Raw genomic sequence first — 25,933 nt, forward strand, 5'->3', positions numbered from 1 at the left:
CAAATAATTTCCCACACCCCTGTCCAAAATGATTGCAAAACATCACATTGCGAGAAAATATGAAAGTTTGTGCCCTCTGCCCTTCCACACCTCCGCAGTTGGGGTCAATTTCTGGAAATATGGTGTGCAACCTTAAGGGTACTCTGTACCATCTGGACAAAATCTTACAGCCAGCCTCCTGGAACCTAGAGCTAATCGAGGCACACTGTACAAGGGTAAAAATTTGAGTTCTCTGATCATCCGTAAAAGAAATATTTAAATCTCTCTCCCACTGCGCAAGGAAAGAAGGGGGCGACTGGCTCCGGGGGTCCATCAACACAGAGTAGGTTTTAGCTAAGGTGTGTCTGATTGGGCCCGGGCTATTACATAAAAGCTCAAATTGGGTTTAGGGTCCTCTAAATGAACTTTTAGGGGGAAGACTGCTGAAAAAGTAGGTAAGTTGCAAACAACTCCAACTGCCCAGGGGTATTGGATCTGTTTTGGTGGTAAGGTCACCCAGAGAAGGCCAGGAGGCTCCCTCTCCCCAGTTTTCTACTCTATCCATCCGCGAATCTATCCACAAACGAAAAATGGAGTCCGAGCGGCTAGGGACAAATTTAGAATGACTCAACACCGGAGTGAGAGGAGAAGCCTCTGGGAGTAAATGTAAATGGACTAGTGCTGTATTGCAGTATTTTAAAGTGGATCCAATAGTCGGATGGGATTTGATTTGCTCTGGGGCCGAAAGTAAAACCAACAGGAGGGTCTTCAATGGGGTCAGACAAAAGCTTTGTTCTATTTGAACCCATGCCTTATGGTGACCATTTCTGTACCAGTCTATCATTCTAGCTAGGTGGCCTGTCAAGTGATACATTTTTAGGTCTGGAAGCCCCACTCCCCCCCAACTTCTTGGGTCTGCAGAGAACCTCCCTCTTTAGTCTAGCAGATTTTTTTCCCCATATAACGAGACTTGAATGTACCCTAATTTTCTAAAAAAGTTATCAGGGATCTTGATAGGGAGAGCCTGTAGAATATACAGGACCCTCGGTAATATGTTCATCTTAAAAATTTGGCATCTGCCAAACCAGGTGAAGGATATCTTGGACCACCTATCATAGTATGCTTGAATAGATGTTAAAAGACTAGGGAAGTTCCATCGATATAGAGAATTGATGTCTGCAGATAGTCTTACTCCTAAATATTTCAGGTGTTGGGTAGCCCATTTGAAACTGAAGGACTTCTGTAAAGATCTTACAAGTTCCGGGGAAGAATTAATGTTAAGCGCCTTGGATTTTGAAAAATTAATCTTGAAATTAGACAATTGGGCATATGTTCTGAATTCATTCATTAGGTTAGGCAGGGAGATTTTAGGTGAGGTAACGAAGAAAAGGTCATCAGCTTATGCTGCTACTTTATAAGTGTTTTGAAGTGCTTGAATACCCAAGATATTGGGGTTGTCTCTAACATGTCTAAGAAAGGGTTCAAGGGTGAGGATGAAAATGAGGGGGGACAGAGGGCATCCCTGTCGTGTGCCATTATAAATATAAAACGGATCTGAAAGTGCATCGTTCACCCGGACCCTGGCAGAAGGGACTGAATATAGAGACAGGATCCACTGGAGCATCCTTGTTCCCAGACCCAGGTGAATGAGGGTTTCTTCCATGAAAACCCAATTGACCCTATCAAATGCCTTCTCGGCATCAGTGGATAAGAGGATTGATGGGACATTCCGGGATTTAGCATGATGAGTTAAGTTAATAGACTTAACCCCTTCATGACCAAGCCTATTTTGACCTTAATGACCAGGCCATTTTTTGCAATTCTGACCAGTGTCCCTTTATGAGGCAATAACTCTGGAACGCTTCAATGGATCCTAGCGATTGTTATTTCGTGACATATTGGGATTCATGCTAGTGGTAAATTTAGGGTGATAATTTTTGCGTTTATTTGTGAAAAAATCAGAAATTTGGCAAACATTTTGCAATTTTCAAATTTTGAATTTTTATTCTGTTAAACCAGAGAGTTATGTGACACAAAATAGTTACTAAATAACATTTCCCACATGTCTACTTTACATCAGCACAATTTTGTAAACAAAATTTTTTTTTTGTTAGGAAGTTATAAGGGTTAAAAGTTGAGCAGGGATTTCTCATTTTTACAACAAAATTTACTAAACCATTTTTTTTAGGGACCACCTCACATTTGAAGTCATTTTGAGAGGTCTATATGGCAGAAAATACCCAAAAGTGACACCATTCTAAAAACTGCACCCCTTAAGCTACTCAAAACTACATTCAAGAAGATTATTAACCCTTCAGGTGCTTCACAGGAACTAAAGCAACGTGGAAGGAAAAAATGGACATTTTAATTTTTCCAACAAAATTGTTCTTTTTGCATCAATTTTTTCATTTTCACATGGGCAACAGGATAAAATGGATCCTGAAATTTGTTGGGCAATAAACCACAGTTTGGGTACACGGCAGGGCTCAGAAGAGAAGGAGCGCCATTTGACTTTTTGAATCGAAAATATGCTGGAATATTTAGCGGTTGCTATGTTGTGTTTGGAGAGCCCCTGTGTGCCTAAACATTGGAGCTCCCCCACAAGTGAAGCCATTTTGGAAACTAGACCCCCCAAGGAACATATTTAGATGCATAGTGATCACTTTAAACCCCCAGGTGCTTCACAAATTGATCCGTAAAAAAAAGCACTTTTTTTTCACAAAAATTTTCTTTTAGCCTCAGTTTTTTCATTTTCCCATGGGCAACATGATAAAATGGATCCTAAAATTTGTTGGGCAATTTCTCTTGAGTACACCGATATCTCATATGTGGTCATAAACCACTGTTTGGGCGCACGGCAGGGACCGGAAGGGAAGGACTTTTGACTTTTTGAATGGAAAATTAGCTCCAATCGTTATCGGACTCCATGTCGCGTTTGTAGAGCCCCTGTGTGCCTAAACAGAGAAAATCCCCCACAAGTGACACCATTTTGGAAACTAGACCCCTTAAAGGGGTTGTCCAGGCTTTTCACATAATCTCAGTACATATCTGGGCTGCAGAATTATGACAATAAGTAATTTACTTTCTGTCACTAGTTTGCACGGTTTTCTAGATATTCTGAACGGAACGTCCAAGGGGGGTGTGTTATGGCATTGAAATGAGAACTAGTCGTAACCTCCTACTCTACTCCAAACATGCCCTCTATAGCAACAACCCCACCCTACATAGCTACAGGCCCTCCCCGTCCACATGAAGCAGCCCTCATCACACAGTAACGAATTCTTCCCCTCCAGCAGCCTCAGTGCAGAGAGCAGCTGCTCCTCCCCCAGACACACACTGAACTATGGAAAGTGAAACTAGTGAGGAGGAGGGAAAAGCACTGTGAGCACTGTGTCTCTAATGACACAAATACTGATGGGAGCAGCCTGTAACAGTGTGAAGTGTTGGGGGGTGTATGTATGTATTGTGCTGCTTTCACAAATACAGGATAACTGCTGTGTTCTTTCCAATGCTGGAATAATGATAAAGATGAGTGCTGGTGCAGTTTACTGCCAGCCAATGAGTGGGCAGTGGGTGGTGCTGGTCACTGGAGTTTGCTGGGAGTTTGGTGGAGCTTCGCACATACACTGCACCAAATCTGCTGCTGTGTGAAGACATCAGTGACACAGAGCGGTCTCATTCACACAGCAGAGGCTTTGTCACACAACAGATTACATCAATGACTGCCATCCCCTGTGCAGATTAGAAGCTGCAGACCCCCATCACTGGCCATCACACAGTCTGTTCTCACTGCTGCCAGCAGCCTGGGACAGTGAGGGAAGGAATTACTGATAATGAGTTATGTATTGTAATCATGGAGTGGCCCAGAATACAGGACGATTTTCCCTCCTCACTAGTTTCACTTTCCATAGATAACTGTTCAGTGTGTGTCTGGGGGAGGAGCAGCTCTCTGCTCTCTGCAGTGAGGCTGCTGGAGGGGAAGAATTCGTTACTGTGTGAGGGCTGCTTCATGTGGACAGGGAGGGCCTGTAGCTATGGAGGGTGGGGTTGTTGCTATAGAGGGCATGTTTGGAGTAGAGTAGGAGGTTATGACTAGTTCTCATTTCAATGCCATAACACCCCCCCTTGGATGTTCTGTTCAGAATATCTAGAAAACCGTGCAAACTAGTGACAGAAAGTAAATTACTTGTCATAATTCTGCAGCCCAGATATGTACTGAGATTATGTGAAAAGCCCGGACAACCCCTTTAAGGAACTTATCTAGATGTGTGGTGAGCACTTTGAACCCCCAAGTGCTTCACAAAAGTTTATAACGCAGAGCAGTGAAAATAAAAATTTTTTTTTCTTATTTTTTGTTTTCACATGGCTAACAGGAGAAATTGTACCACAAAAGTTGTCCAGTTTGTCCTGAGCATGCTGGTACCCCATATGTGGGGGGAACCACTGTTTGGGCATACGGCAGGGCTCAGAAGGGAAGGAGCGCCATTTGACTTTTTGAAATGAAAATTAGCTTCAATCATTAGCGGACACCATGTCGTGTTTGGAGAACCCCTGTGTGCCTAAACTGTGGAGCTCCCCCACAAATGACCCCATTTTGGAAACTAGACCCCCTAAGGAACTTATCTAGATGCATAGTGAGCACTTTGAACCCCCAGGTGCTTCACAGAAGTTTATAACGCAGAGCCGTGAAAATAACAAATATTTTTTTTTCCTCAAAAAATTATATTTTAGTCCGCAATTTTTTATTTTCACAAGGCTAACAGGATAAATTGGACCCCAAAAGTTGTTGTCCAGTTTGTCCTGAGTACACTGGTACCCCATATGTGGGGGGGAACCACTGTTTGGGCTCATGTGGGGGTCTTGAAAGGGAAGTAGTGACGTTTTGAAATGCCGACTTGATGGAATGGTCTGCGGGTGTCATGTTACATTTGCAGAGCCTCTGATGTACCTAAACTGTGGAAAACCCCCACAAATGACCCCATTTTGGAAACTAGACCCCCCCAAGGAACTTATCTAGATGTGTGGTGAGCACTTTGAACCCCCAAGTGCTTCACAGAAGTTTATAACGCAAAGCTGTGAAAATAAAAAAACATTTTTTTCCTCAAAAAATGATTTTTTTAACTCGCAATTTTTTATTTTCACAAGGGTTACAGGAGAAATTGCACTCCAAAATTTGTTGTACAGTTTGTCCTGAGTACGCTGGTACCCCATATGTGGGGGGGAACCATTGTTTGGGCACACGTCAGGTCTCGGAATGGAAGTAGTGATGTTTTGAAATGCAGACTTTGATGGAATGGTCTGCGGTTGTCGTTACGTTTGCAGAGCCGCTGATGTGCCTAAACAGTAGAAACCCCCCACAAGTGACCCCATTTTGGAAACTAGACCTTCCAAGGAACTTATCTAGACATCTGGTGAGCACTTTGAACCCCTAAGTGCTTCACAGAAGTTTATAACGCTGAGACGTGAAAATAAAAAAATCATTTTTTTTCTGCACAGAACATCTCTGGGGTTTGCGCTGGAAGGTGGCCCCTGACGTGTGACTCTATGGATTCTGTCAAACACAAAAGGAGTCTCTGGCGCTCTTTGCGTAATTTGGTTAAAGATGGCCGTGACTTTTCGAGATAAGGTATCCATGGTGACTCTCTCAGTTATACCTTTGAGGCGCACGTTATTGCGTTGACCACGATTCTTCTGGTCATCCAGCAACAGCATCATGTCCTGCATATGAGCCTGTGATGATGAGAGCTCCTGCTCCAGAGAAGACAGCCTTTCAGATAGTGACGCTGTAGCCTCCTCAACTGAGGCCGTGCAAGCAGATAGTGTGTCCATATAATTTCTAAGGGCTGAAACTGCCCTTTCCTGTGAAGCTTCTATCCTAGCTATCAGGGAGTCTATGTCTGCTTTAGTAGGAAGGGCTTTGATCAGCTCCTGCAGGCTGTGGAAGTCAGACTGGGAGACTGCATGGATGGGGCTGCAGTGTAATGTGGCATTGCCTTCTGCCTGGGTCTCTCTCTGCCAATGTCCACCAGCTTTATCTCCCTGGTCTGCTGCATTCTTGGTGTGCACTGAATCTGGGCTTTGGTGGGGGGTTGAGTCACCCTCCCCAGGTGAGACCCGAGCACTCCTTCCCTGACTCCCCACAGACTTCTCCTCTGACATACCTCGTGATCTCACAGTGCTGGACGCCATTGCTGAGGCTGTTGCTGGCTTCCCCTTTGGCATACTGCTCTGTAACATGCGGGTCAGTGCTGTTTCTTTGTAGAAGGGACCGGAGTTTTGCTGGAACCAGTTCCCCCTCTTCTGGAAGCACACATGGACCCTGTGGGTGAGTTAAAGTGAAGTGTATTCTCCCTGTCCCAGGAGCACTAGGAAGCAGCTTCTTCACTCCATCACAGCTAAGCCACACCCCTAGAAGCACCCTTTTGAGCTAGTACAGCCATGAGTATTCTTGGGAATGATGCAACAAGGTTTTCACACCTGGAATTGGGGATCCTCTGCCATTCTTCATTGCAGATACTCTCCAGTTCCGTCAGGTTGGATAGTTAAGTTGGTGGACAGACATTTTCAGCTATCTCCAGAGATGCTCAATTTAGGTTTTAGGGTTTAGGTCAGGGCTCTGGCTGTGCCAGTCAAGAATGGTCACAGAGTTGTTCTGAAGCCACTCCTTTGTTATTTTAGCTGTGTGCTTAGTGTTATTGTCTTGTTGGAAGGTGAACCTTCGGCCAAGTCTGAGGTCCAGAGCACTCTGGAAGAGGTTTTCATCCAGGATATCTCTGTACTTTGCCACATTCATGTTTCCTTCAATTGCAACCAGTTGTCCTGTCCCTGCAGCTGAAAAACACCCCCATAGCATGATGCTGTCACCACCATGTTTCACTGTTGGGATTGTATTGGGCAGGTGATGAGCAGTGCCTGGTTTTCTCCACATATAACGCTTAGAAGTTTCACCAATAAATTCTATCTTCGTCTCATCAGACCAGATAATCTTATTTCTCATAGTCTGGGAGTCCTTCATGTGTTTTTTAGCAAACTTTATGCGGGCTTTCATATGTCTGGCACTGAGGAGAGGCTTCTGTCGGGCCACTCTGCCATAAAGGCCCGACTGGTGGAGGACTGCAGTGATAGTTGACTTTGTGGAACTTTCTCGCATCTCCCTACGGCATATGTGGAGCTCAGCCACAGTGATCTTGGGGTTCTTCTTTACCTCTCTCACCAAGGCTCTTCTCCCACGATTGCTCAGTTTGGATGGATGGCCAGGTCTAGTAAGACTTCTGGTGGTCCCAAACTTCATCCATTTAAGGATTATGGAGGCCACTGTGCTCTTAGGAACCTTGAGTACTGCAGAAATTCTTTTGTAACCTTGGCCAGATCTGTGCCTTGCCACAATTAGTAATAGCACATGTAAATAACATAGGGTACTTAGTTAACACTATTTTGATAAAAAAAAAGAGTAAAAGCCATCCACCGTGCCAAGTTATACTCAATCTAGGCATTTCCTAACTCTTGTTCACCTCATTATGTGTCAGGATAAATGGTGGCAGAGCAGGACAAAGACCCCTGCACGAGGCAAGCAATATAAACAAAATGCCTGGCCCAACTGTAGGATGAAGATCCTGTGAGTTGTGTAGCTGGGTGGAGCAAGAAGGATGATTGCAACTTTTGTGCCTGGTGCTGACCGGGTGGACAGCCATGTCAGGTTCTGCACTGTGTTCGCATAGAGGTCATGACACAAGGTCCAGATAAAAACCAAGGGCAGCAGTGGCTGGTGCATGCAACGTTGCTAGAGACAATTGGGATGCTCTCTCTGGACACCTGTATGTCTTCTCAGATATGGATCATTTTAGAAAGCTGCTGTTTTGGGCAGTGTGATGTTGAGCCAAAGAAGTCTGCAGATAGAACACCATTTTATAAAGTCCACAGACAAAAAAGACTTCTGTTCCATCTACATGCACTGGTGCTCCATACCTTGTGCAAAGATCTATAGTCACTGAGTGTTTTGGGTGCAGTGGTATTGACTGGCTTGGGGCATGCACTGATGTTCTAAAGAGTTTGCCATGTGCGTTGGTTATGTGCACAAAGCACATACTTGTGCTGAGGCTGAGTAGGGAGTAAGGCAGGGTGTTAGATCCAAAGATTGGGTTGCACCAAAATACAAAATGGTACTCATCAATGTGTTGTCAGTAAAAGCAATCACCCTTTCTCCCTATGTCCCAAGATCTCACTAAACTAGAGATTTATATTGGAAATGTGCCTTTTTTGGCCATTCTTAATGCATGTGATGTCTCAGGGTGGTAGAAAGTCTATGCTCATATTTGTATGGTCGAAGGATGTCTATGCCAGGAGAAGGAAAAAGGGTTGTATGGGCAATGTATTACACCGTAGTACTATACAGTTAGATACACTTGAGCCATCCGTTGGAGGTATACAATGTGAGTCCTTCTGACATATGCCTCCAACATAAGGCAAATATTATGGACACGCAAGTTTTTCTCTGAAATGCTCAGGGGTGGTGGGCAGCCGGATATTTAAATTATTTTTTCTCTGAAACGATGCAACATTTCAGAGAACAACATACCCGGCCACATTTACGCAGGCAGGCTATAATTCATGCTGCCCATGCCTTGGTAAGCATGAATCAACTGACAGGTTTCCTTAAAATCATTACAAGAAGGGCCTCATTGATTATCATTTACACCTGGACGGTTTATGTAGTGTATCAGCCGCTTTGTAACTCTGGATAAAATCATCTTTCCACTCCTACATATTACATTTTGACTTATGAAACAGTTTGGACAGACTCTTGACAGGAACAGTGATGCATTTGTCTATTTGTGTCAGCTATTTCCAAGGATCACCACTGAGAAAATCAAGAAGAAAATATTTATTTGTCCCTAGATCAGACAACTTCAAAAGGATGAGGAATTTGAGAGTCGGATGAAGGACAGTGAATGAGAATCGTGGAAGACTTTCAAAATTGTATCAAATAGTTAAGAAATGTTAGAAGAACCCAAAAGTTCCAGAGCAGAAAATGGGCTGCAATATTCTCTATTCCTATGTACAGTAGATATCTTCCCAGTGACTAACATGGCAAATCTTTTCATCAGGATATTGCAGTCATTGAGAAGTGTTATGAAGGTAAATGGTGTCCTGCAATGTCAGCAGGTTACTGCTGTATGATCAGAGGAGAAACTCCAAGAATACTAGAGACAAACAGAAAGACGTTGTATGTGAAGCATACAGTATACATGCATTTTCCTTCTAATGAAAGAAAATCTCATGAACCTCGATGTTCTTCCTTTTTCCCTGTGTAACCAATCTTGTATTTTCAATGTTATTTTCGTGTTCAGCATTCAGCATACAATGTTACCAAACCTATGTTGAACAGTGTTATCAGAATCCAATGTGTGTGAGGTTATGTTTACATACAGTTTTTTATTTGTTCTTTTCTGGCTGAAAAACAGGTATGATTTTTATTTTTTTAGGCATTTTTTTTGTTTGTGAGGCTTTTTTTGCCCTTAAGTTGATTCAGAAGTAAAACTTTAAGGCTATGTTCACACGTCCGGAATTACTGCGCAAATTTCCATGTGAATTCCGCAACTCCCTGCCTCAGGAAATGCACTAGAATTCCGAATGCGTAAGGCTACGTGCACACGGTGCACAGACCTCCAGACCGTGGGTACCATCCACACATTTTCCACTTACTTTGCGCATGGTTGGCATAGCCACATGCGGAAAGTAAGAGGATCAATGCATTCCGCACAAAGAATTGGCATGCTGCGTATTTTTCCGCGATGCAATTTTGCCGCGATGCAATTTTGCCGCAGAAAAATGCGCAGCATTAGCACAGCATGTGCGGAATGCCATTGAATACAATGGGTTGCTTATTTTATGCGTTTTTGCAGTGTTTATGCTGTGTTTTCACTGCGAAAAAACGTGGCAAAAACGCATAAAATATGCAGGAATTCCGGACGTGTGCACACAGCCTACATATTTTTTGAAAAATAAACACCAAGAACTGACATGTTGCTTCTTTTTTTTTTTCTTTCTCTATGTGGAAAAAATGTCGTGCACTGTATGTTTTTCCCCCATTGACAAGTATGGGAAGCTTATTCAAAGTTTTTGCACTTTTTTAGCTGACTTTTCATAAGGATTTTGTAGCAGAATCTATTCTAAAACCCATGTAAAAAATATCTGTGTGAACATACCCTTGATGTACATTGTGCAAAGGTGTGAATTTCCTCTAAAAAATGTATGTTCACATGGAAAAAATACCTGTGCAGCATGCATACCCATGAAAGATTAACTAGTATATTATATGACATTTTTTAATCTGGAAAATAAAAGTTTTGGCTCATGTACATCGGTATCATTACTATTTATAAATATACAATAAATATGCATCCACTCTGATGCAATTGATTTATTGGTTTATAAAGCCAGAATTGCTCCTCAGCATAGATATTTGAGACAGAGTAATCCATTGCTTATCTTATTTATATAACGAAATTTGTAATCAAATTGAGGTGCCTCTAGTTAAGGGGTTTCTTGGCACCAGGGTTGCCTACCTTCTAGAAAAAAAATCATGACACCTGGACTCAAATTCAAGGACGACCTAAAATTTTTACTGACATTTGACATGCCCCTAAATACCACTAAAGCCCAGAATGGGAGTGCTCTCCGACAAAGAAAGGAATCAGAGAGGACGAAAATCATACCTGACCTGTCTGTGATCCATAGATAACTGATGTAGAAAGCTGATCAAATGTTTCAAATGCTATAAAAGAGTCTATCAATAAATCATCATATGCATCATAAAGCAGAATAATATAACACAAACAACAACATAAAAGACACACCCCATAGTCCTCAATACAGTATTATCGGCACCACATACTGTAGTATTCCATACAGTATAATGGGCCCAATATAATGCCCTGGCCCAGAGCATGAGAGCCTGGTCTACACTTCAGTGCCCTTTTGGAACTTATACCAACTATTTGCTTCATATCTGAGCCATCTCCCTTAATATATATTTTTTTTTTTTTAGATATGGTCAAGCTTTGCCTAAGGAATAGTGTAAATGGAATAAAACAATACACACCTGTTAAATCCACTTGTTGTTCCAATGCTGCTACCCCAGTGCTAGTTACTACCCATGACCACTGCAGTCAATGTCATTTAGCAATGCACATCATGGGCCACTAATTGGATACATGTGGCAGCCAAATTAACAGTGACTGGTATAGAGGACCTGAGCAGCAACACTGGAATTGCAGGTAGATTTAGCAAGTAGTTGACCGGTTATCATTTTATCTAATTTCCACCCCTTGAGAAAGTTTGACTAAATTTGAAAAATTCCTTAAAGTCATTTTCGCTGTTTATTAAAGGGAATCTGTCACCTCATTTCAGCAGGCTATGTAAATGACTTGTGTCCGGTCCGATGGGCAGTCTTTGGGCTCCTTTCTTCAACCCCTCCTTGGCCGCTGTCCGCAATATTTCTGGGAATTTCTGTACTTGTCCTCCATATTCCGCGCATGCGCATTGCAATCTGGACTCACGCACGCGCAGTATGCTTTGCCCAACTGCGGGCAAAGCTGAAAAGCATTAGTGCGCATGTGCCGGTGAACTATGTACCGGAAGTATTTCTCTGTATTTCGGGACACCTGCTCTGTGATAGTCTCAGGGTTCTGTTTGAAGCACAGAGAGCATCATGAAGACCAAGGAACACAACAGGCAGGTCCGTGATACTGTTGTGGAGAAGTTTAAAGCCTGATTTGGATACAAAATGATTCCAAAACTTTAAATATCCCAAGGAGCACTGTGCAAGTGATCATATTGAAATGGAAGGTGTAGCATACCACTGCAAATCTACCAAGACCTGGCCATCCCTCTAAACTTTCATCTCAAACAAGGAGAAGACTGATCAGAGATGCAGCCAAGAGGCCCATGATCACTCTGGATGAACGGCAGAGATCTACAGCTGAGGTGGGACAGTCTGTCCATAGGACAACAATCAGTCGTACACTGCACAAATCTGGCCTTTATAGAAGAGTGGCAAGAAGAAAGTCATTTCTCAAAGATATCCATAAAAAGTCATTTAAACTTTGCACAAGCCACCTGGGAGACACACCAAACATGTGGAAGAAGGTGCTCTGGTCAGATGAAACCAAAATCAAACTTTTTGGCAACAATGCCAAATGATATGTTTGGCGTAAAGGCAACACAGCTCATCACCCTGAACACACCATCCCCACTGTCAGACATGGTGGTGGCAGCATCATGGTTTGGGCCTGCTTTTCTTCAGCAGGGACAGGGAAGATGGTTAAAATTGATGGGAAGATGGAAGGAGCCAAATACAGGACCATTCTTGAAGAAAACCTGTTGGAGTCTGCAAAAGACCTGAGACTGGCACGGAGATTTGTCTTCCAACAAGATAATGATCCCAAACATAAAGCAAAATCTACAATGGAATGGTTCACAAATAAACATATCCAGGTGATAGGATGGCCAAGCCAAAGTCCAGACCTGAATCCATTCGAGAATCTGTGGAAAGAGCTGAAAACTGCTGTTCACAAACGATCTCAATCCAAGCTCACTGAGCTTGAGCTGTTTGCCAAGGAAGAATGGGCAAGAATTTCAGTCTCTCGATTTTCAAAACTGATAGAGACATACCCCAAGCGACTTGCAGCTGTGATTGCAGCAAAAGGTGGCGCAACAAAGTATTAAGTTAAAGGGGCCGAATAATATTGCACACCCCACTTTTCAGTTTTTGAATTTCCACAAAAATTTAGAATAAGCAATAAATTTTGTTCAACTTCACAATTGTGTCCCACTTGTTGTTGATTCTTCACCAAAAATTTACATTTGGTATCTTTATGTTTGAAGCATGATATGTGGGGAAAGGTTGAAAAGTTCCATGGGGCCAAATACTTTCGCAAGGCACTGTATACTGTATATTGATGACCTATCCGAAGAATAGACCATCAATATAAAATTCCTGGAGAGCCCCTTTAAGTAATTGTGCAGGGAAACAGTAAAAGACTGTAGTGGCACAGGGCACCTATGCAAGTCTATGGGTGAGCAAAGAAAATCACATCCTGTATGGATTACCTGTGTAGCATCTGATTTTTATGGATATAGTGCTGTTATTAACCTAGGAAACTGTATTTAATCATGTACACTTCAAATGTGGTTGTATAAAAATGAATGCCAGACGGATGTCACACAGACATGAAAAACGCACACTGATGACAACATGGACGAAAATCATCCGAATCACCTGCATCAAACTCGGACGATTTTTCATATACCAGTTGGCTTCAACCCAGTAAGCATTTGTTTCAGCCCGTTCATGTACCCCTTGTTGAGCTGCACCGGCTTCTTACGGAGATACAGTTATTTGGACTCGGTGTGCAGCTTCATCTGGGAGGATTCCATTTTAGATTAGGACAACATACTGTATATTTGGAAGGTTAACACTGTATGAAATGCTTTTACCTTTTATGTATGTAGAGAAATAGAAATATATTTATATAAAAACAGTAAAATGTGCACTTGATAACTAGAATTTTTGCTGTTTTAAGGGAAGCCTTTTCTCCTGTACCTGGCAAGGCAAAAAGAAAAGAGAGCAGCACGGATGGGGTGAGAGCTGCAGATAAAGTGAAGAAACAAGTATCCAATGCTGGTGAAGACAGGGCAATGCTGTTGGGGTTCACTATGATGGGGCTCTCTGTCCTCATGTTCTTTTTGCTTGGGATCGCAATTTTGAAACCGTTCATGCTCAGGTGAGCAACATGCAAACATTGAAGTGAGATAATGGGAACAGCAGGTTGATCATGTGAATTAAGGGCCTGTCACACTAAGCGATATCGCTAGCAATATCACTATAACTTGTGACGTTATAGCGATATTGCTAGCGATATCGCTATGTCTGATACTTACCTCCAACCGGCTCCCCCGCTGGTTATCGCTGATCGCGCGAGAATGTCCAGGACTGTTTCTCGTCGTCAGCTTCCTGCTGGGCTTCCTGTGGAGAGGTGAGCGACGAGCGTGGAGCCGGGCGGGAGGACGCAGGATCGCCTGGTGTGACAGGTAAGTAGCGACCCCCGTCCCCTGCGATGTCGCTGGTGAGATCTGCCTGTGTGGCAGCTCACTAGCGACCACTTAGCGATGCACCAGCGATCCTGACCACGTCATATCGCTGGTCGGGATCACTGGTACATCGCTAAGTGTGACAGTACCTTTAGAAAGTGAACTTTTAACTGGAACCATCTGATAAATGCATAAGATAAATAATACAGCAAAGTTGGGTACACATAAAGTGGATACTGAGCTAATTACTTTCAGACCAGAAAACCATAGGAACAGCATGCATGGAAAACCCTGTAGGGCTTGTTCACATGTGTCCTCTTATCATGCTTTTCTCTCTTCAAGCATAAAATCAAAATGGCAGGAGAAAACTGATGACAAAACAAACCCATTGTTTTCTATCTAGTCGGACTGGATAGAGAAAGTCTTTCTTTTTCAGATGCTGGACAGTTGGACAACTCAGTTGTGTTTGGTTTTGGATAAACATTTGTGAGCCCTCACTAGTTGATACCTTTTAATGGCTAACTGAAAAAACGGTAAGAGGACAAAAAGTCACTTTCAAGCTTGGCCATGAAAAGATTTGCTCATTGTGGTGACATTTTGCATGCCATTACTGTTCCAGTCTCCTGTAAATACACGTTATTATCAAATGCAATGTGATTCTGAGTGAAGATGAATTTTCCCTGCAACCAGAAAAAAAAATTAATACCAGTCCATTTATAAGGAAAATGGTCAAGATAAAGATACTCAACTCACATCAGGACCACAAGATCCCAGGTACTCTCAGCTGCACTACATCTAATGTAGGGTACACACTTATATGTACTGAATGTCCAACCGGGGGTCTGTATGTGAGCGAGACAGGACTAAAACCAAGAACAAGGATGAATTCTCATCATCACACAATCACAAAAAAGAAAAAAAAGTGTAGCACCTGTGACCAAACATTTTCTCGTATGTTTACAGCATAGACAATTGCCTTCAGATATCCCCAAAGATAAAAGTCTAAGGGGGTCAGATCGGGAGACCTTGGTGGCCATTCAACTGGCACACAATGACCAATCCACTTTCCAGAAAACTGTTCATGTAGGAATGCTCATACCTGACACCCATAATTGATGGTATAGTGTGTTACATGGGGTACAAAGATAGTGGGGCCATTCTTCATCAATGGAAACCTCAGTGCAACTGGATATGTGAAATTGCTACATGATGATGTGTTGCCCTCTTTATTCACTGAAGATGGCACGTTCCCTGAGTTTTTCCAGCAAGATAGCGCACCACCACATTATGGGTGTCAGGTCTGAGCATTCCTACTAGGAATCTGACACCCTTAGGCTAGCATTTCTTCTTCGGTGTTGCTACCAGTGTGTCAAGAGTGGGAGAAGAGGCTTGCATTGACAATCCAACACAATGGACAGCACTTTGAACACATTTTATAAGTGGTCATAAACTTGTAAATAACTCATGAAACAATAAAGTTACGTTAAAACCAAGCACACCATTGTTTTTCTTGTGAAATTCTCAAGAAGTTTGATGTGTCACATGACCCTCTTCCCATTGGAAAAAAATAAAGTTGGATCCAAAATGGCCGACTTCAAAATGGCCACCATGGTCACCACCCATCTTGAAAAGTTTCCCCCTCCCATATACTAATGTGTCACAAACAGGAAGTGGCTATCACCAAATGTTCCCATTTTATTTAGGTGTATCCATAAAATGGCCCACCCTGTACATTCCGAAGTGCTGTATATTTTTAATTTGCTATTGTCTTCCCATACTGATATCTCTGCTTCACATCACTTGTGTTATCTACTGCATTATTCCTGTGTCCTGTTGTGTATAAGTATGTGACTCTTCAGATTTTGTGTTATTCAATGCCTGATGAAGAGACCTGCGTAGTCTTGAAATCTTTCAATGTGTTACCATCTTTTCAGTTAGCCATTAAAAGGTATCAACCAATGCTACGTCACAATCACAGCCACTAGATTTAAATTAAAAACAAAGCAACTTTGAAGATAGATTACATTAAGAATATATTATTATTTTGCGTCTCATGCTTCCATACAAAGCTATGGTTCTTCATGGTAACACAACAAACAAACCTAGTTTACTCTTATCCTTTAGTCATATTCCCTACTATATGCTCCCTACTCCGTAAGCCCTTATACACAAGACCATGTCCAATTTTTCTCCTGAAAAAAGATCCATGTAAGTCCATGATCTGTGAAAGATCTGTAAAACGAGCAGAACGTGGATGGCGTGGCATCTGTGTACAGTCAGTATATTGTTTTTTTTCTCATTCACATGGAATTGAAAGTCTAATCATCAAAAATAGATTAGAATAACACATGGCTGGGTTTTACTTCAATCAGGCTTCGGGTTACAGTAAAGAAACAGATGTATGGGAACCTGTGCTGTTCATGTTTTGGTGAAAAAAAATCATAAAAAGTCAAGTCTGTGCCAAAATCTAAGCCAAACAGAGACTAAGATGTCTAAAAGTAAAAAGTATTAGATTATGCCTATGCTTAGATGTACATATGACCAAATATTCACCAGAACAAAATAGACCATAAATCTCATTTCTCCTCCTTTCAACTCATGGATACAAATATCAGGACAAATAACAGACTAAACCTTTTTATTGTCTACCAGTGTCTGGAATGAAGAGGCCAACTGCACAATTCTCCAAACAGATATCATGGATGACTGGATAGACTGCTCATTCACATGCGGTGTTGATTGCCATGGACAATCCAAGTATCCCTGTCTTCAGATACTGGTGAACGTGTCCGGTTCTGACTATGTGGCCGCCCTGCATTACAACGAAGAAGCTGTCCAGATAAATCCTAAAGTAAGTGTCCATACAAATCTGAAGTACAGTGGATGCTCATTGAGGCACATTTCTATTGTCATCTTACATCTACTTGTCAAGTTTCAATGTAAGGTATCTCCCATAGTAATATTTTGTCTCATCTGTTACTGATTTAGACCATGTTCACATTGATATCATTGTCACTAGGTCCGTACAGTTGGTATTTCTTGACGGCAAGATGAGTGGAGTATGTGCCACTAATTCCTGCTGCTAATATTCTGGATTCTCGACTGAAATGTAAGGAATCCCAGTGATTTGGGTTCCTTTTCCTGTACCTATTTGCAAATAGATTCGAGATCGCTGTCATGGCCAGTTGTAAATTGCACTTATGAGACCAAATTTTTGGGATGGTGAACTAAATACAATTAACCATAAAGTTCACATCTCCCATGATAAATATTAATATCAGGTAACTAATCCCATAAACCAACATATATCAGATGACACAGCAATTTTTACCATGGATTTCAGTTTGGAGGAAGGACCCAAGAGTGTTATAATATATGCACATGGCACTTTCTTCAGGGCGAATTCTGCCTAGAGTATCTCCAAAAACGTAAAAAAAATAATGACCATATGCACAGCAATGTCAAAACGAATCAATGTGCACATGTCCGATCTTTTGTAACTTCTTTTAACAGCTTCAGAATTCTAAAACCGTGAAGCAGTTAAAATAAGTGACCTGGACCATTGTTCTGGAAGCTTCAGAGCTTTCAAGCTGCCAGGATTTTATAGATAAAATAAAAAAAATGGGCAAAATGACTTAAAAAAAAGAGGACAAAAAAAATGCTTCAGGACAAACACCGCTGGCGTCCATAAGTTGCCGTGTGCACACTCCTTTATACTTTTTCCTCTCTGACTTCCTATTGTGCAGTTAAGAGAGGAGGGGCAAGAAAACCCAGTTATAATAAAATATTTCATTGTGAAATCCAATTACATGTTGGTACTTCCTGAGTATTTTGGATAGCCAGCAAAGAACCTACATGGAAAATCCATAAAAATCATATAAAAATGTATTTTTATTATTATCGGGGGAGGTGGGGAGAAGAATGAAATTCTTTAACTAGGATTAGTATGAATAAATAATACTAAAACACCCATTAGTACCTCGTTAAATTCCCTCCCCACTCCAGCACCACTGCTGTTCCATTGGCCCCTGCTAGTCTTGATGTGCTTGTTGTGGACCACTGAGCCCAGTGATTGGATGCAGCAGTCATGTGACTGTACATGATGCCATTGCTGCAGGACAAGTAATCACAGAATCACTGGGATCACCAGGGCATCTATTCTGGAGTGGTGGAGTGGAGGACTTTGATGAAGACTATCGGTTATTATTAGGGATGAGCGAATAGCTTTGGATAAGTCCTTATCCGAATAGCTTTAGCGGTTTCCAAATAGCTGCATCGGCAACCCGGATACCTGGAACGCTGCCGAGGATCAGCTGTTTGGTTCCGCAGCTGCATGTGTAGCGGCTATGTTTAATGGGCTCTCCATGCATGTGTTGTGACTGTCACACAGCCACAACGTGCAGCTGCAGCGCCAAACAGCTGATTATAGGGAGTGCTCCAGGTATCCGGGTTCCCGATGTAGCCATTCGGTAATCACTATAGCTTTTCAGATAAGGACTTATTCGAAGCTATTAGCTCATCACCTAGTTATTATTTTAATTTTACCAATTTTGCCTGATATTACTATATATACAATGGCATGTACAAGTTTGGGCACACCTGGTAAAAATTACTGTTATGGTGAACAGTTAAGCAAATTGAAGATGCAATGATCTCTAAAAGGCCTAAAGTTAAAGATCACTTAGTCCCTTCGTATTTTTAGTCTCACAAAAAATATTTTCATCTTTTACATTTTAAAAATCACACAAAGGAAAATGGGCCAATGCAAAAGTTTGGGCACCCTTGGAGATTTGTGTGCTTAGATAACTTTTACCAAGATTTCAGACCTTAATTAGCCTGTTAGGGCTTTTTTACTATCATCGTTAGGTAAGGCAAAATGATGCAAATTTCCCAGCTTTATAAAAACCCAGAACAACCAAAAAAGGACGTTTTGTGAAAATATCACAACCAAAGAGCATAATCCACAGAATAATAAACTTTATTAATGCATAGTACCAATAAAATTACATCTGAACTACAAAGTGTCAAATGACCAGAAACATGTTAGCTCCATATAAAAGCCATTATCAAATACCAAGATTACATAATAGATATAGCAAAGAAAATTTCAAACAAGTTTATTTGTGCAAATAGCAATAAATAAATTAATTAAAGGGCCATAAAGTGCAAAAGTGCAACGTACACTGCTTCACTGCCTCCCATGAAGGCTGCTAGCTGAAACCCACAAATGACCGCTATATCATAGAATGAAAAATTACTTACAAGATTGGCAAAAATGGAGAAACGCTGTCCCTGCCGCCCCAACGCACGTTTTGTCAAGACTTCCTCAGGACGCACCATGTGTGCAGACTCTGGTGTTGTGGTACATTGTTCTACTGTTTAGAGACACCTGCACAAAAATGGCCTTCATGGAAGAGTCATCAGAAGAAAACATCTCCTGTGTCCTCACCATAAAATTCAGAAGTATGCAAAAGTAAATCTTAACAAGCCTGATGCATTTTGGAAACAAAAATAGAACTCTTTGGCCACAATGATCAAAGGTATGAGTGGAGAAAAAAGGACACAGAATTTCAGGAAAAGACCATTTCACTAACCATTAAGCATGGAGGTGGATCAATTATACATTGGGATTGTTGCAGCCATTGGCACGGGAACATTTCATGGGTGGAGAGAAGAATGGATTCGATGAAATTTCAACAAATTCTTGATGCAAACATATCACAATCTGTAAAAAAGCTGAAGTTGAAAAGAGGATGGCTTCTACAAATGGATAATGATCCTAAACACACCTCAAAATCCACAATAGACTACCTCAAAAGGCGCAAGCTAAAGGTTTTACAATGGCCCTCACAGTCCCCTGATCTGAATATCATTGAAAATATGTGGCTAAACCTCAAAATAGCAGTGCATGCAAGACGACCCAGGAGTCTCACAGAACTGGAAGAATTTTCCAAGGAAGGATGGATGAAAATCCCTCATACAAGAATTGAAAGACTTTTAGCTCGCTACAAAAAGCATTTACAAGCTGTGATACTTTCAAAAGGGGCTGCTACTATGTACTAACCATGCAGGGTGTCTAAGCTTTTGCATAAGCCCATTTTTCTTTTTGTAATTTTTAAAATGTGAAAGATGAATTATATATAATGCAAAGGGAATGTGTCATCTTCAACTTCAGGCCTTTTAGAGATCATTTAATCTTCAGCTTGCTTAACTGTTTACAATAACAGTAGTTTTGAAACTTTTACTTGCCATTGTATGTATATAAATATATGTATATATATGATTTTTAATCTCAGATAACCCCTTTCCATTTATGGTCTGCTTTTTTTTGTTTTTAGTGCTTTTATGTCCCTAAGTGCCAACGAGACAAAAACGATTTGCTGGATGGAGTGCTTGATGTGAAACTATATTTTGAACGCAAGAATGACACTCCTTTTGCGTGTTTCCATCGACCTGACAGTAAACCAGAAGATGTCATACTGATTAAAAAGTATGACCGGACTGTGGTCTTTCACTGTTTGTTTTGGCCAATATTAATGCTGATTGGAGGAGCTTCCATAGTTGGAATGGTTAAACTAACACAACATTTATCCTTACTGTGCATGCTGTATTGCAATTCACCAAGAGAAGAACCTGGAAGCATGACACCACGGGCAGACTCTCAGCAGAGCAGAACTAGAAAAGATGATAAAACTTTAAGGTGGAGATCAAATTCCCGTACAACAAACACAATTTAATTAAGAGAGGACAGGAAATGTACATAATTACTATATCAGCAGTCTAATATGGCAGACAGAAATGTTGTGTATAGCCATGTTATATAATATGAACAGTCCGTCTTTTCTAGTTGTAAATTTATTTTTCTAGAATATAATAGTATTGTGAAAATGTTTTTAATACTTACAATATTTACAATAAACTTAATAAGCCAAGTGCTGCCAACTTTCTGTTATAGAACATGTTCCAGATGACATACTTTAAAGTGAAGCTCTACCTTGAGATCTTTCATTGCTAAATAACATTATTGAACAGATCCCATTTCATTAAATGCTCTTGAGGAGACATGAGGGTCAGTGGGTGTTCTCGTCCGCTAGCCAGGCTGTATTTAGAAAGACTGCATGGACCAGGGCTCTCTCCCTGTGTGCAGAACACTACTCAGACTACACAGGGTGAGGGTAAAACAGTGTGGCAATAATTTATTGAATCACTAATAGCATATAGAACAGTCCTAGCAAATACCCAAGATGGTGCAAATTACAGAGTCTCACCCTTCCGCTGACTCGCCGGGATTAGAACTGCTTCCAGTGCTGAATACCCCCATCAGTGGCTCCCTGCTTTTAACTGGCCCCCGTATCGAGGTGGTATTGACAAGCTTAGGAAGCTAACCGAGAGCAGTGAGGCATGTGGCCAGGTGACCCGATTGTCCCAACCTGGATTCTTTAAGACGTCTCTGGGGTCTCAGTGATGGTCAATGAAGCAGTCCTGTGTTCTTCCCGGCTGGGCCGTAGTTCCCCAAGCTGATCTTCTGTAGAGTCACACAGATCAGAAGAAAAAAGTCTCTTTATATAGTTTACAACTTGTCTTCAACGGCATCCAGAGGTCAGAGAAAGATGTGAATGAGGCCAACCTGCATTGTTTGATTATGTAATCTATTTGCATAATGTTCCTCCTCTGTTTGATAATGCAAAACTGCCTTGCACAGACAATCTATGTAATCAACATATCAGCAAACATAATTGTTCAGAGGCCATGCATTACTGTATTGAAAAGATAACAGAAAATAAACTGTAGGAGATAATAGAGTTAAATATTCATTCTACAAGAAGAGTCAATACTTCAGACAACAGTTTATGATTCTGGGTCTACACAATTTACGTCTAGCATAATTAGGAAGAAATGGTGTGTTGTCACATTCCTCCCCCTCCTTAATTAGCCCCGAAGACTGCTGGATCCTGTAGTTGGTCGCTATTGACGGGGCTTCCAGACGTGACAGGCTTCCTGTCATCCTTCTCTACTTGTCGGGACAGTCCATAGGCATTTCCATGCTCTTTTCCCTTTTTATGGAAGACAGAAAAATTATAGGACTGCAAGGTCAGACTCCATCTGAATAAACATCCATTGTCCCCCGCAGTCCGATTTAGCCAACTTAAAGGATTATGGTCGGTTATGACCGTGAATTCCATGCCTTAGAGGTAGGACTGCAATTTCTTTAGGGCCCAGACTACGGCCAAACATTCTTTCTATTGCAGTGTATCCCCTCTCCCGGTCCAACAGCTTCCGGGAAACATGGGCTGCCAGGTGTTCCATCGTCCCCCCCACTTGACTTAGTACAGCTCCCAGTGTCCAATATGTCTGTTTGGACAATGAACTGACGGCAGAAGTTAGGAGTAGTCAGGACTAGTTGGGTTTTCAACAGGAGGAATGCGGACTCGCACTCTGGGGTCCAGATGATATTGCGGGCATATCGTTTGGTGATAAGGTCAGTGAGCAGCTTTGCTACTGTACTGTAATTGGGGATAAATTTTCGATAATAGTTTGCGGTCCCTAGGAAGGCGCGTACCTGTTTTTGGTTGGCTGGGCGAGGCCACTGGGTAATGGTTTCTACTTTTGCAGTTTCAGGACAAATGCACCCACTTCCCACCCGATGTCCAAGGTATAGTATCTTGGCCATCCCCATGTGGCACTTGTCGAGTCTGATGGTAAGCTGGGCTTTGGCTACTCTCTGCAGCACCTGGGACACATGTTAAAGATGCTCTTCTCAGGTATCGCTGAAGATAATTATGTCATCTGGTTAGGCCTGGGCACAGCCCTCTCATCCCTCTACTAACTGGTCCACAATCCTTTGGAAGGTAGCAGGGGCATTCTTTATCCCAAATGGCATGCTGGTAAATTCATACAGGCCAATAGAAGTGATGAAGGCTGACTTCTCTTGAGCCTCTTTTGTGAGTGGGATCTGCCAGTATCCCTTGCTCAAATCGATGGCAAATATGAACTGAGATCCACCTAATCTGTCTAGTAGTTCATCCACTTGAGGCATGGGGTACACATCTGTAATGGTGACCTCATTAAGTCGTCTATAGTCCACACAGAAGCAAGTACTCTTGTCTTTCTTGGGCACCAACACTACACCGGCTGCCCATGGGCTATGGGAAGGAACTATGCCCCCATATTCAACATGTCATCCACTTCGGCCTTCATCATTGCCAACACTGGAGGTGTCATCCGGTAGGCAGGTTATCTGAGTGGAGTGGCTACACCTGTGTTGACATGATGCTGGACCAAGGGGGTTTGACCAGGCCGACTTGTGAACAGGGAATCATATGTTCCAAGCAGTTTTGTTAATTGCTGCTTCTGTGATGTACCAAGCCACTTCCCCAATGGAACATCCGTTACTCCCATCGCTCTTTTGGATTCCACCAATAAGTCCAGGATCTGATCCAGATCTGGGTCATCTAAAGGGGGACAACAAATTGTTCGGTTGGCACCTTCCCTTTCCTCTTAAGCTTTTAGCCTGTTAACATGATAGGTCAGTTCACGCACATCTGCTCCATCCAAGGCCATGGTGTAATCAGTCTCCCCGCATTTCCTAGTGATGGTAAACAGACCTGCTCACATGGCTTGGAACTTGTTTTTCCATACTTGTACTAGTACTAGAACCTTCTGTCCACAGGTAAATTCTCAGAATCTGGCAGTACGGTTGTAACACCGTCATTGCCTTTCCTGGGCTACTTCTAAATTCCCAATGGCTAAGCCCATGAGGTACCTCATCTTCTCCCTAAACTTTTGGACTTACTCTAGAATGGGAACCTCTTCTGTGGGAAGAGTGCCCACCCAGCTCTCTCTTACTAGCTCCAACAGCCCTCGTAGTAAACGGTCGTACAGCAAATCAAAAAGAGAGAACCTGGTAGAATCCTGCGGCACCTCCCGGTATGCTAACTGGAGATGCTGCAGGTTTTTCTCTAAGTCCCCCTCCGCAGACACCACATACCGACTAATGGCAGCTTGTATCAGGCTTATGTGGCACTCCTAATGAGCAGCTTGAGTGTTCTGTTGAAACGCTCATACAACCTGTTAGTTTTGGGGTGGTAGGTGGTGGTACGCCATGTTTCTCACAGAGGGTCTGAATCAGCTTGCTTTGGAACTGGGTCCCCTTGTTGGTCAATACCTCCTGTGGAATCCCTACTTGACTAGAAATGTCCAGTAGAGCTTGAGCCATGTGCTCTGTATCTATGGATGACAGGGCAACGGACTCCGGAAAAGTCGACCAGGGTGAGGATGAACTTCTTTCCCCTGCGGCTGGGGATAGCTAAAGGGCCCATTAAATCGATGGCATCCCTCTGAAATCGTTCACCTATCAAGGATTGGAGCAGGGCACAACAGGGTGCTCCTCCATGCCTTGACAAACTGGACAAGAGGCTTGGTATTTCTGCACCTCTTGAATGACCTTGGCCAAAAGAAACTATGCAGCAGTCTAGCCCGGGTCTTTCTGACCCCCATGTGCCCAGCTGCAGGGACTTCATGTGCCAAGCGCAGGTGTTGGGGTCAATACTGCAGAGGCACCACGAACTGATGGACATGGGTCCAGGGTTTCTCTGGGCAGGAAATGGGCTTTTCCCGAAGTAGCAGTCCATTTTACGTTGTATACACCTCCCCCTGATTTCTTTCCCCAGGTTGAGCAGCTGTACTTTGGGCAAACACTAGGGTGGGGTCCATGAGTTTGGCTTCCCTAAACTCCTTGCGATCTGTCTCCCCCAGTCAATAACAACAGTCTGGTCCAGCTCAGAGGTTGATGGAGGCTTGGACTGTTGGCTATCTTTGGGATAGGTGGCAGAAGGATCCACATCAGGGTGTTGCTTGGCTTGGTTGCAGGTGATGACAGTGACAAATTGGCTGGACAGTCCTAGTCCAAGGTAATTCCCCAAAATAACAGGTGTGGGAAGGCCGTCCATGAGTCCCACTTCGACCTCTCCTGTCCAGCTGCACATGGGCTAGAGGGATGTCCATGCACTGACCTCCAGCCAGGGAGATGGTCACTTGGCGGCCTGGTAAATAGTGTTCAGGTGGGACAATATCTGCGCTTACCAGGGTGATGGAGGACCCAGTGTCCTGAAGTCTCTGGGCCTAAATATCACCACCTTGACCTGCTGGATGTGTCATAGGAGGTTAGCTGATATAGGGTGGCCAAGCCGCCGTAGAGTATGGATGGGATATATCACTGCTGCTGGTGTATCCTGGGAATAGCATCCCTCAGACCCTGCTGGCTCATTTTGGTATATGTTGAGCTGGCAGACAGGCTCCAGGCATGGGGCCCCGGCCTGGGAACAATCTTTGGCAATGTGTCCAAGATGCCCGCATGTATAACAGCGCCGTGGATTGGGCAAATCATAGGAACTGTTGGTAACCCTTTGACCTTGTGGGTTTTCTGCTGGTTAGCAGGAAAATCCTTCTTGAGTGACTGATGGTCAGTGAAATCTTTGGTTGAAGGGTCTTCTTGGATCGGTGGGCATATTGGGTCTCCAATGGGGTCATTTGGCAGTAATTTCATCAGCCAATCGGGCTGCTTGCTCTGGAGTGTCGGACTTCCAGTTTGCTACCCACTCTTGAATTTCTGTGGCCATTTTCTCCATAAGTTGCTCAAACACGATCACGTCCCGAAGAGCACTAGCGGAGTGGGCAGCCCTGCTGTCGAGCGAGCGGATGCAGTGTCGCCGGTGTTGACTGCCAAATTCGACATAGGAGACCCCCTGGGCTGACAACGTCCTGAATTTGGTGCGATATGTCTCGTGGGTGATGGTAAGAAGTGCCACAGGGTGTCCTTAATAGTTCCATAGTCCAATCAGTATTGAGGCCCAAGTGACCGGGC

The 25,933-nt window shown here is 42.8% G+C and overlaps 1 protein-coding gene across 1 annotated transcript in view; it reads left to right on the forward strand.

Annotated features, from left to right (window-relative positions):
• Positions 1–21,021, forward strand: part of KCNMB3 (potassium calcium-activated channel subfamily M regulatory beta subunit 3) — a 43,086-nt gene extending 22,065 nt beyond the window's left edge. The window contains exons 2-4 of the mRNA XM_073578799.1: positions 13,568–13,763; positions 16,723–16,921; positions 20,409–21,021. Of these exons, the coding sequence (XP_073434900.1) occupies positions 13,568–13,763; positions 16,723–16,921; positions 20,409–20,807 (794 nt within the window). The 3' untranslated portion in view covers positions 20,808–21,021. The remainder of the gene's footprint in view (positions 1–13,567; positions 13,764–16,722; positions 16,922–20,408) is intronic.
• The last annotated feature ends 4,912 nt before the right edge of the window (positions 21,022–25,933 follow it).

The sequence above is a fragment of the Dendrobates tinctorius genome, unplaced genomic scaffold (genome assembly GCF_039654945.1).
Source record: "Dendrobates tinctorius isolate UK_male_01 unplaced genomic scaffold, ASM3965494v1 ptg000060l, whole genome shotgun sequence".
In the NCBI taxonomy this organism is placed as follows: domain Eukaryota; kingdom Metazoa; phylum Chordata; class Amphibia; order Anura; family Dendrobatidae; genus Dendrobates; species Dendrobates tinctorius.